Source organism: Schistocerca gregaria, chromosome 3 (assembly GCF_023897955.1).
Source record: "Schistocerca gregaria isolate iqSchGreg1 chromosome 3, iqSchGreg1.2, whole genome shotgun sequence".
NCBI lineage: Eukaryota > Metazoa > Arthropoda > Insecta > Orthoptera > Acrididae > Schistocerca > Schistocerca gregaria.
In genome coordinates this window covers 568,159,265-568,171,418 of record NC_064922.1, presented here as the reverse complement: position 1 = coordinate 568,171,418, position 12,154 = coordinate 568,159,265, and the positions used below count along the sequence as shown (strand labels likewise).

The 12,154-nt window shown below is 44.2% G+C and overlaps 1 protein-coding gene across 1 annotated transcript in view; it reads left to right on the top strand.

Annotated features, from left to right (window-relative positions):
* The window catches only part of LOC126356216 (juvenile hormone esterase-like), a 119,375-nt gene that overhangs the window by 60,298 nt on the left and 46,923 nt on the right, over window positions 1-12,154 (top strand). The window contains exon 7 of the mRNA XM_050007028.1: window positions 6,585-6,735. Within this exon, the coding sequence (XP_049862985.1) occupies window positions 6,585-6,735 (151 nt within the window). The remainder of the gene's footprint in view (window positions 1-6,584; window positions 6,736-12,154) is intronic.

Genomic DNA, 12,154 nt, shown 5'->3' with positions numbered 1-12,154 from the left:
TATTAAACGACCATCAGAGTAGTAAGTCAAGGTTGCAAAACACTTACAAGAATTCTTTACAGATTAAAAGTAGTTTGGAGGACAAAAAATGTGGAAACACATGAGGCAGTATTGACCCTGCGAGATGTTTTTTTGAAGACAGGTTAAGGAAAGAACGTACATTTGTCGATGTAGTGATAGCTTTTGACAATATTGCCTGGAATACACTGAAATTCTCAAGGTAGTAGGGGTAAAATAAAGGGAGCGAATGACTATTTGCAACTTGTACAGAAACCAGATCACAGTTCATAGAGTCGATGAGCATAAAGGGGAAGCGGTGGATGAGAAGGGCGTGAGACGGATTGTAGCCTATCGACAATGTTATTTAGTTTTAACATTGAGCAAGCAGTAAAGGAAACCAAAGAAATATTCGGAAGTCCAGGGAGAAGAAGTAAAAACTTTGAGGTTCGCCGATGACATTGTAATTATGTCACAGACAGCAAAGATCTTGGAACAGCACTCGAATGGACTGGATATTTTCTTGAAAGGAGAATATAAGATGAGCATCAACAAAAGAAAAACAAGGATAATGGAATATACTCGAATTAAATTAGGTGATGCAGAGGGAATTGGATTAGGAAAAGAAACACTGAGAGTAGTAGATGAGTTTTGCTGATGATGGCCGAAGTAGAGAGGATATAAAACATGCACTCGTAATGGTCAGAAGAGCGTTTCTGAAGAAGAAAAGTTTGTTAACATCGAATATAGATTTAAGTGTCAGGAAGTCATTTTAAAGTATTTGTACTGAGGGTAGCCATGTATGGAAGTGAAACATGGACGATAAACAGTTGCACAAGAAGAGAGTAGAAGCTTTTTAAATGAAGGAATCACCAGTTTAGTACTGGAGGGCAGTGTTTGGGTGGAGGGAAATGGGGTTCCCACAGTCCATGTTTCACAGCCATACAATGCCGTGCTCCAAACGAAAATTCTCAGAAATTTCTGCCTCAATTTAAGGCCTATGTTTGATACTAGTAGCTTTTTCCAGTGCTAGTCTGCTTTTGATGTCCTCCTTGCTCCGTCCTTCATTGGTTATTGTGCTGCCTAGGTAGTAGAATTCCTTAACTACATCTACTTTGTGACCATCTATCTTGATGTTAAATTTGTCGCTGTTCTCATTTCTACTACTCCTCATTACCTTCGTCTTTCTTGGATTTACTCTCAATCCATAATCTGTACTCATTTGACTGTTCATTCCATTCAGCAGATCATGTAATTCTTCTTCACTTTCAGTCAGAACAGCTATGTCATCAGCGAATCGCATGGTTGATAGCCTTCCACCTTGAATTTAAATTCCACTCCTTTTGATTCCATCATTGCTTCTTCGAGGTACAGATTGAATAGTAGGGGCGAAAGCCGAGATCCCTGCCTTACAGCCTTTTTAATCCGAGCACTTGGTTCTTCGTCGTCCACTCTTATTAGTCCGCTTGTGCTCTTGTACATGTTGTGTACTACCCGTCTCTCCCTACATGTTCCCCCAAATTTTGTCAGAATTTCGAACATCATGGACCATTTAACATTCCCGAGGCATTCTCCAGGTCGAAAAATGCCATGAACGGGTTTTTATTTTTCTTTCGTCTTGTTTCCGTCAACAACCGCACCGTCCGAATTGCCACTATGGCGCCTTTACCTTTCCTAAAGCCAAACTGATCGTCGTCTAACTCATTCTCAATTTTCATTTCCATTCTTCTGTATATTATTCTTGTAGTAGCATTGATGTGTGAACTGTTAAGGTGACTGTGCGATAATCCTCGCACTTGTCAGATCTTGCAGTCTACGGAAGTGTATGGATGATATTTTTCCGAAATTCAGACGGTATGCCACCAGGCTCACACATTCTACACACCAACGTGAACAGTCGCTTTGATGCCACTTCCCCCAATGATTTTAGAAATTGTAATGGAATGTTATCTATTCCCTCTGTCTTTTAAATTCTTATTCTAATACTGGATCCATATAGACACCTGTTTCCTCTTCTATCACATGAGACAAATCTTCCCCCTCATAGAGGCATTCAATGTATTCCTTCCGCCTATTCGCTCTGTCCTCCGCATTTCACAGTGGAATTCCCGTTGCACTCTTTATGTTACCACACTTCCTTTCAATTTCACCCAACGTTATTTTGACTTTCCTATATGCTGAGTCATACCTTCTAATAACCATTTCCTTTTTCGATGATCAGCAGTATTATTGTTTACAGATACGCTCCCACAGTGGCTAAAAGCTGCAACTCAGTGGCATGCCTTCACCCCAGGGAGGCAGTGTGTGCCTCAGCAAAGCACTCTACCAGGCGCTTGGCATCCGACAGGAGAAAACAAAAGATCAGCAGCGCGATGGCATTGCAAAGTAACGTCTGCTGGCTCTTCCCGGCAGGGCAGCAGCAGTTACCGTCCCACAGTTGATTAGTAAGCTAGCGCTGTGGACATGAACTGAGGGCCCTAGGAGGTGCACGGAAGACGGTTGAGGTCAGCACCATCTTGTTGGCTGTATTTCATACCCAGGTTGCATAATGTGCAGCATTGACTTATAGACCACCAGCTAGCGGATGCTGCAGTACACATAGACGAATGAGAGTGAGCCAAATGGGAATGGTGCATAGTTCTCGGCGTGGGCCAGAGGTTCAGTTACATCCGAGAGAGCAGTATTTATAGTCACTCAGCCAGGTTTCATTAAGACATGCCGCTGCTTTCGGCATGTAGTCGCCCAAGTCGGCACAATACTTTCCCCAGCACGCAGTAATTCAGCTCACCACTCTAGTGGACTAGGCCCTGGTATCGCACTGAATGACTCCGTAGGCAGGTAGCTGGCCTGCCTCCCTCGTGTTGTGGTCTGGGTGGAGGGCTTCTGGCTTAACACTGTGCAGGACCGGATATCTAATGTGGACTGGAGTCCTGCCGCTCCAAGACCGCTGTATCATAATTGAGGTGACAATGAAAAAAGTAAAATCGCTCTTGCAGCAGTTTTCATATTTTGTACCTCGGCTTCAAGATCGAAAAGTCGCCGCCCGATTAGTTCCGTGACTGCTCACACCCATTCACAAACCCCACCGAACCTAGTCAACAGCGGGAGTGCTGCTGTTGTGTCAGGCTAAGTAAGGTGACTTTCGCAGCCATCTAATCACTCTGAATAAGGGCCACATTTATATGACCGCGAGGCAAAGGAACAAAGCGATTACTAGAAACAAGTAGATTCACTGACGTCGAAAATGACGAAGATCCAATCGTCATCGGTCAAGGCGATATATGACTGCCATAATGTGGCATTTTGCTCATAAGGTGCAAATCATCAAATAATTACGCGCTCTAAGACAAAAAACCAACGTGCCACGACGTAGTTATTTGAATGGGACGGAAATCGATAGATATGACATACGTCAACAGACAAATGATAAAAATTTCATAAAAATTGGTTAATTTTTCTGAGAGGAGGAGCTATACAAATCTAGCAGGTCAATAACGTATTGGTCCATCGCTGACCCCCATGCTAATAGTTACTAAGATTGGCATTCGTTGATAGTCGTTCGATGTCCTCCTAAGGGATATTGTGCGAAATTCTGTCCAATTGGCTCGCTAGATCGTCAAAATCCCGGGTTGGTTGGAGGGCCCTGCCCGTAACTCAGAAAACTTTCTTGATTAGGGAGAGATCCGACGACAAGTAAGAAAGACAAGCAGTAGAAACTCTCGCCGTGTGCGGGCGGACATTATCTTGCTCATATGTAAGCTCAGGATGGCTAGCATGAAGGGCAACAAAACGACGCTTAAAATAATGTCGAGGTTAGGGGCCCCCGGTTGATAAGCATATGTATACTGCTACGAAATGCCACCCTACCATCACTCTTTGGCTTCGGGCCTTTTGGCGGGTGACAGTCAGATTGGTATCCCACTGCTGTCCGGGGCGTCTCAAGATACTTCTTCGACCTGCACGCTCATTGACTGGAGTTGGATTGTCCTTAGTGACGGGTCCCGCTTCGAACTGAGGCCCGACGTTCAATGATGTCATGAAGTCATGCGTGCACAACTGCTGTGCAAGTAGCGTCTTGTGCTAGTAGTGCGGGGAAAAGACTTATAAAATGATAAAATGTATCCACATGGATTGTTGTCACCATCAACAAGACACCTCACAGAAGTAGTGTCATCTTTGTTCATCACATTCAATTCAGTCGTTTTCGGAACGATGTCTTCAGATCAGATTTCTACACCGCCCGCCTAAAAACCTCCAGAGACTAATTTCATTCTTAGCGTATGAGCGACGTCAGGACAGTATCCACGGCAAACAGCAGATATGCACTTGCCCAATCAGTTGAGAGTATGTAGTGTTATATAGTGTACATGTGGCCGGAATGTGTCAACGTAGTCGTGTCACAAATCGCAGTGCAGCAAAATCTCCAAATCAAGTGTTCAAAATATTCTGGAGATGTCTTGAAGAAAAGAAAGTTTTGTCCTGCACACATTTACTACCAAACCAATAGAAATACAAAATGACGATAATTATTTTCTAGGAAAAATCGTCACAGGTGTAGAAACTTGATGTTGTCATTACAAAACCACAAAAAAGTAAAATAAAAAAATAATGATGAAAGAAGACAGCGTAGAAATTCACATGAAGGATCAATAATTTGACGACATAACCAACACTCAAGCCAATGTGACACCCGAGTGGGAGTGATTCCAAAGAAGGACTTCTCTGAAAGTTTCAAATTGTTTCATGCGAGTTCCGTCCCATGTACTCAAGTCCAGGGAGACTTTTTTTAATACCTGTAGCATTAGAACCATCACCTTACGTCGTTTTCTTAAACACGTTTTTCCTACGTTTGTCTCTTCGCTACAAATTTTGCGTTTTACACTATTTTTCCAATGAACAAGGGACTTTAAACTTTCAACATAGCTCAGAACTGGATAACAATGCAGTGTTATCCCGCTTTCATTTTTTTGTGGTTTTAGGGAGCACAACTACAATGGTCATTAGCGCCCTGACTAATTTAGGAATGCACGGCGAGGCACAAGGTTAAAACAGCAACTAAAAGGGACAACACTATAAAAGACGTATTAACAGGCACAGGATTAAAAAACTACAGCTTAATCAAACGTCCTTAGACAGGTGTGTCAAGTTGATAGAACGAAGAACGCGAGCAGCAGCTCCTGGGTCATCCGCTAAAATGGCATCCAGAGTACATGGCAGGCCAAGATCAAGACGCAGCGTAGTAAAATCCGTACAGGACGTTAAAATTTGGCGGACCGTCAGCAATTGCCGACATGGGCAGAACGGCGCCAGCGCTGCCGTCAGCAGATGGCGATGGCTGAACCTGCAGTGTCCAATTCGTAGCCGGGCCAAAACGACCTCCTCCCGCCGAGAAGGACGTGAGGAGGACGTCCAAGCTGCGGGAAGAGGTTTCAAGGCCCGAAGCTTGTTGTCCGTAAGTGCAGCCCAATCGGCATGCCACAGCGATAAAATGCGCCGACAAATGACCGTGCTACAATCTGATGAAGGGACACAACAAGAAGCCGTCCGAGGCTGGAGGACCGCAGCCTTGGACGCGGCATCTGCAGCTTCGTTCCCAGAGATACCGACATGGCCAGGAACCCACATAAAACTAACTGGAGACCCGTCGTCCACCAGCTGCGGAAGAGAGTGCACGAAAGGGTGAACCGGATACGGATCACTGAGGCTCTGGATGGCGCTCAGAGAATCGGAGCAGATGACATAAGCAGAATGTCGGTGGCGGCAGACGCTTTCGTGCCTGGTATATCGCGGAGTGTACTTTGTGTACTACTGTTTCTCCCTATATTTCGACAATGTTTCGCGGTAAGTACGATTGTTGGTTGGCCCTTCGTGTGAGCTGGAATATCTGTGGTTCTTGTGTTTACGGTCTTCTCGCAATATTCACGTAGCAGGAACCAGTATGTTGGTCGACTTAGGAAAAGAAAAACTGAAACAAACCAGAAATCTTCCACATGTCTCTGATGTAATGTAATCGAAATATTTTAAATCGCCTGAAGAATTTCACAGATTGTAAAGCAGAAATAGTATTATTTAAATAAAAAATCTTTGTAACATAAGACGACTTTGAAACGGGCTGTGCGAATATTTGTACAATTTGAAACGAAAAACGTGTGGCATTAGCAATAGGTAACAGTGAGAACTGTAGAGAGTACCCTCGTTGATATAAATAACACAACAGTACATGTAGATTGCTTTGCAATAAAATAATTAGACTTAGGTGAACTATTGATGCAAGAGTTATCTGTTGCATGCACTCTGCGTTTTTCGTTTTAAATTTTACTTGGATAGTCATAGTTATTAAACATTAAAGTGCACAAATTTTCAGGATTCTGTTTACGGCGGTTAGGAATGTATATTGGCTAGGAGAAATTATTCTGTACTTTTCAGTCCGTTTTAAAAGCATGTTATATTAAAAATATCTTTTACTTAAATAATTATTTATTATTCAAGTCTCGAAATATTGTGAACTGAAGCTTCCTATTATTTAGAATATTGTACAGCTTTGCGTACAACCAGGTCAACGAATGTAAACTTGTGCTTCTTTCCAGGAGAAAACGCTTTTGGTACCTGTAGTATGGGGCCCCAGCATCGAGGCAGATCTGGATGGAGCTTTCATCTCGGAGGCACCCATCAAAGTCCTGAACGAAGGGCGCTTTTGCCACGTGCCGATTCTCACTGGTGTCACATCTGGGGAGACAGGTTGGTGGTTATGAAACATGTGAAACATGTACTTATAGCAATATCAAGTCCATTTTCTGTTGTTGTGTATCTTAGTGATTATTTCGGACCTAATACTGAACATGACAACTCAAGTGAAAACATGAGAGAATACGAAAACATGAAGTGCCACTACATTGTCAGTTTCCCTCACTGCTCGTCCGAATGCTTATTAAGGTATCATCTACAAAATGAAAAACAAAAAACAATTATAGGTGGCCGTATCAAATACTGAAGTGTGGCTAAATAAATTTCTCCGTACTAGTTTACTTCAACCATCTTCCTGCTAAAATGTATGTGAGCAAATGAAGCTGTGTGTTCTACGAGTTTCAGATGGACTATCCAAGTTTCGCTCCTGCAGTATTTTCCAATATTGCGTCATTGCAGTGCAGTGTGTTAGGAATCGAGCGCACGTGTGTACAAAAATGAACTGAAATAATGTAGGAGCACAGATAGTGACCTCTGAAAACGTGTTAAATATAGCGATACGCGTCTGATCAAAACAAGATTTTCTGTACTCTCAAAAGGCGGAATAGCTCCCACATTACTTTCTTTTAAATCTCTAGGAAGTTTGTTGTTTATAGTATGCGTGCAGGATCAGTCCTGTATTTGTTGTAAGCAGTAGACGCCTGCTGCATCCACGCCCCGTGTTGTTACACAACCCGAGACAGTCATTGTGCAGAGAAAACAGTCTCCCCAGCTGGAAACGGCTGTTTTTCTTGCTGTTGATTACTTCCTGTAGAGAGTTAATACTTTGTGCGACTATCTGTTCACTGAAACCTAAATATTACCCCCGAATATCAGTTACTCTGTTATATTATTTCCTGTATACACCCACATCCTACGTAAGGGTACTGTATATAAGCTTTTTCGACGTAGCTTAAACGATTCTAAGGTTTTCCGCCATTGAGACATTGAATCTGTTCGTGTACTTGGCAATTATTTTGTCTTACATCATGGTGTCAGGTTTATGAATGTTATCAAGATACCGGCTGTCTTTGTTTTGTACACTCTGTTGACGTTTAGGATATGTAGTTAGGGTTTCAGAAATTTAGAAGGCAAATGTAGCACTCGCATTAGTTGCCAATTAGGAAACACCGATAGTGATCGAATACATGTTCTTTATCTGAAACTCGATAAACAAGAAAACAGGGCCGGGCGATATCAGATTTAGTCACTGTGGTTTCCATTAAATAGTTAACAAAAAACTGTCAAAGAAAGTAAATTATGAGTGACAGATAGTGACAGAATACATGCTCTTTATCTGAAACTCACCCCACAGGAAAAGATGACCGGTCGATAGCAGATTTAGTCACCGTTGTTTCAAGAAAATAATTAATAAAAAACTGTCACAGAAAGTAACTGTCATTCTTAGAGTATTGAGCTGATTTTTGTATCTCAGAACTGTCTCGTTACATTTATCAACTTCGGTAACAAATGTACATACCACAGAATGGTCACTACCAACACACGCTACAAACTTCGGTTTACTCTATCATCGAATGAGGTTTTACATTACAATTACTGACTGGTATGAAATGTAGCTCATTGCACATAGCCTCAGACTTGCCAGACTAATTACACTCCTGGAAATTGAAATAAGAACACCGTGAATTCATTGTCCCAGGAAGGGGAAACTTTATTGACAAATTCCTGGGGTCAGATACATCACATGATCACACTGACAGAACCACAGGCACATAGACACAGGCAACAGAGCATGCACAATGACGGCACTAGTACATTGTATATCCACCTTTCGCAGCAATGCAGGCTGCTATTCTCCCATGGAGACGATCGTAGAGATGCTGGATGTAGTCCTGTGGAACGGCTTGCCATGCCATTTCCACCTGGCGCCTCAGTTGGACCAGCGTTCGTGCTGGACGTGCAGACCGCGTGAGACGACGCTTCATCCAGTCCCAAACATGCTCAATGGGGGACAGATCCGGAGATCTTGCTGGCCAGGGTAGTTGACTTACACCTTCTAGAGCACGTTGGGTGGCACGGGATACATGCGAACGTGCAATGTCTTGTTGGAACAGCAAGTTCCCTTGCCGGTCTAGGAATGGTAGAACGATGGGTTCGATGACGGTTTGGATGTACCGTGCACTATCCAGTGTCCCCTCGACGATCACCATATTTGTACGGCCAGTGTAGGAGATCGCTCCCCACACCATGATGCCGGGTGTTGGCCCTGTGTGCCTCGGTCGTATGCAGTCCTGATTGTGGCGCTCACCTGCACGGCGCCAAACACGCATACGACCATCATTGGCACCAAGGCAGAAGCGACTCTCATCGCTGAAGACGACACGTCTCCATTCGTCCCTCCATTCACGCCTGTCGCGACACCACTGGAGGCGGGCTGCACGATGTTGGGGCGTGAGGGGAAGACGGCCTAACGGTGTGCGGGACCGTAGCCCAGCTTCATGGAAACGGTTGCGAATGGTCCTCGCCGATACCCCAGGAGCCACAGTGTCCCTAATTTGCTGGGAAGTGGCGGTGCGGTCCCCTACGGCACTGCGTAGGATCATACGGTCTTGGCGTGCATCCGTGCGTCGCTGCGGTCCGGTCCCAGGTCGACGGGCACGTGCACCTTCCGCCGACCACTGGCGACAACATCGATGTACTGTTGAGACCTCACGCCCCACGTGTTGAGCAATTCGGCGGTACGTCCACCCGGCCTCCCACATGCCCACTATACGCCCTCGCTCAAAGTCCGTCAACTGCACATACGGTTCACGTCCACGCTGTCGCGGCATGCTACCAGTGTTCAAGACTGCGATGGAGCTCCGTATGCCACGGCAAACTGGCTGACGCTGACGGCGGCGGTGCACAAATGCTGCGCAGCTAGCGGCATTCGACGGCCAACACCGCGGTTCCTGGTGTGTCCGCTGTGCCGTGCGTGTGATCATTGCTTGTACAGCCCTCTCGCAGTGTCCGGAGCAAGTATTGTGGGTCTGACACACCGGTGTCAATGTGTTCTTTTTTCCATTTCCAGGAGTGTATGATGAGCGAGGGAGGTGGCACAGCAGTTCATACACTTGGGTCGTATCAGACAGTAAACGATTCAAAATCTTATCCGACCAATCAGAATTAGCGCTTCATTTCGTCCAGTCCCCCTCCGTAACTGATGGTCAACGCGAAGACTGCCAAGCGGAACACCAGGATTCGATTCCCCCTACTGCCAGGAATTTTTCATTGGTTGTAGGAATGGAATGGGGTGAACTCAGCTTCAACAACTGAGGAGTCATCAAGTTGATCAGTAACTGATGGCAGCCCTTGGTTCATCTGGGCGGTCACTTACTCCACAGTTGCACATCTATTCGCCCCTTCGCATCTTCGCAGAGCCGATCCCCCGCGTCTTCAGTGGATGGTCGTACACCGCAGTTACCTCGGAGAGGGTTATGGATAACGGCGTTTTGGCATGTTCAGTATACATTAGCCACGGGGCGACGCGAACAGATTACAAACTTTTAGTTTACCGTTGTTTAGTAAATACTTCCACCTTTGGCCAGAAAGCTAATGATCATGCCCTTTTGGATGTCAGATAAATCGCTCCGCTCCAGCATTAGGACGACGACTGCACTGGTTCATGTACTCTATACCGCTAGTGCTGCCACCGACCGTCTCTGTGTGCTATTACATGTTGACGTCGAATAAAGGCGTTTTTCACATTTGGGCGGACGGCGTTGTTGGCTCCTTGGTCGGGCAGGAAATTTGTATACTTAAAAGCGCTTTTTTCTGAATGAACAAATCTGCAATAGAGAATGCACTATTCTGAAACTTCCTGGCAGTTTGAATCAGTGTGCCAGAGAGGACCGGACCCGTCCAATACTGGAACTTGGTCCCGGAATCTTAGTTTTAAGTGTTTTCTTTTCTTTATTATTTTACTCTGACTAACCGGATTGTGGAGCAGCTTGCGATAATCCAGGAAGCCCTTTGTCAAAAGTTTACATTGACCACAGCTTGTTCTTTTGTTATTCGTGCTGTGGACTAAGTCCCTGCTGACACTTCCAAACTTTTGGCTGTTCTCATTTCATAGGCATAAGAAACATTATGAACACACCTACGATGTTCTCAGGCGGACCATTCATCCTGCAAAGTACCTGATGATCTCCTTTGTTGATTCAGATTTCAGCAGTCTTTCATGGGTCACTGTATCTGACTCCTCAGTCGGGGTTTACATGTTCGGTTATGAAATTTAAATACGTTGCATCAAGTATCTCCACTGAATATAGACAGTGAAATTGATCTCACATATTTTCCTCCTTCCTATATTCCTGTAAAAAATCATTTCTGGGTGGAGTGAATGTTTTTGTCTTACATTTAGTGGCAAGAAATAATTTCACAATCGGAGAAGTGCTAAAATTCGAGGTAGCAAGACATATGCGATATAACTGGAAGATATCCAAAAGGGAATCGCCCTTTCCTGCTGAGAGCTTGTTTAATTATATCCACACTCGATACCGAACAGGACTGCGTACCGAGAGAAGGCGATGCTAATGACAATATGGGTTACGTTCCGACATAACTTTATGAAATAAATACAAGTGGAAAATGCGATTAGAAAGTAACTGATTTTCAGTTCACTCTCAATACGTCTTCCAATTCAGAGCACACAGTGTACAGACAATTGTCTCTTTTTGTGTAAATGTAGTAAAAGTTAATGGTAGGAAAACATTTAACAAAAACTTATACAATTTCATTAGCTTAAATACGCAAAATTTCTTCAGTAAACCTGTATTTCGTCATAATTTAATAAATCTCATGTTAACTGCATCCAAAATCCTGACATAATGGTACTGAATTATGCATAACATTTTAATATAAAACCCAATAGTCGTCTTACAATTACGTTTAGTCAGAAGTACCTGAACTTCATAGCATTCTGGTAAGGGTTTTCGAAATGGTAGTACTGCATCGATCATAGCTCTCTAGCTGTTGACTACAAAAATTAATACACCGTTTATTCCAGTGGAAATACGTCCTCAGTAACCGCAGTTGATTTGAGTTGATTGGGGGAAGAGACGAAACGGCGAGGTCATCGGTGTCATCGGAGTAGGGAAGGAAGAAGAAGGAACTCGGCAGTTTCCTTTCAAAGGAACCATAACGGCATGTGCCTGGAGTGATTTAGAGAAATCACGGAAAACCTAAATCATGTTGGCCGAACGCGGAATTGAACCGACGTCCTCCCGAATGCGAGTCCAGTATGCTAACCACTGCGCCACCTCGCTCAGTGTGTAACCCCAGTATCTGTACACCACTGAACTAATGGACAGTAACGTGGTGCGGATACAAGACTACTACAACCAATAGAAATTATTTCATGTTCCGAAATGTCTCATGATGACACACTGGGGTGACAAAAATTCATGGGATAGGGATACGAACACATACGGCT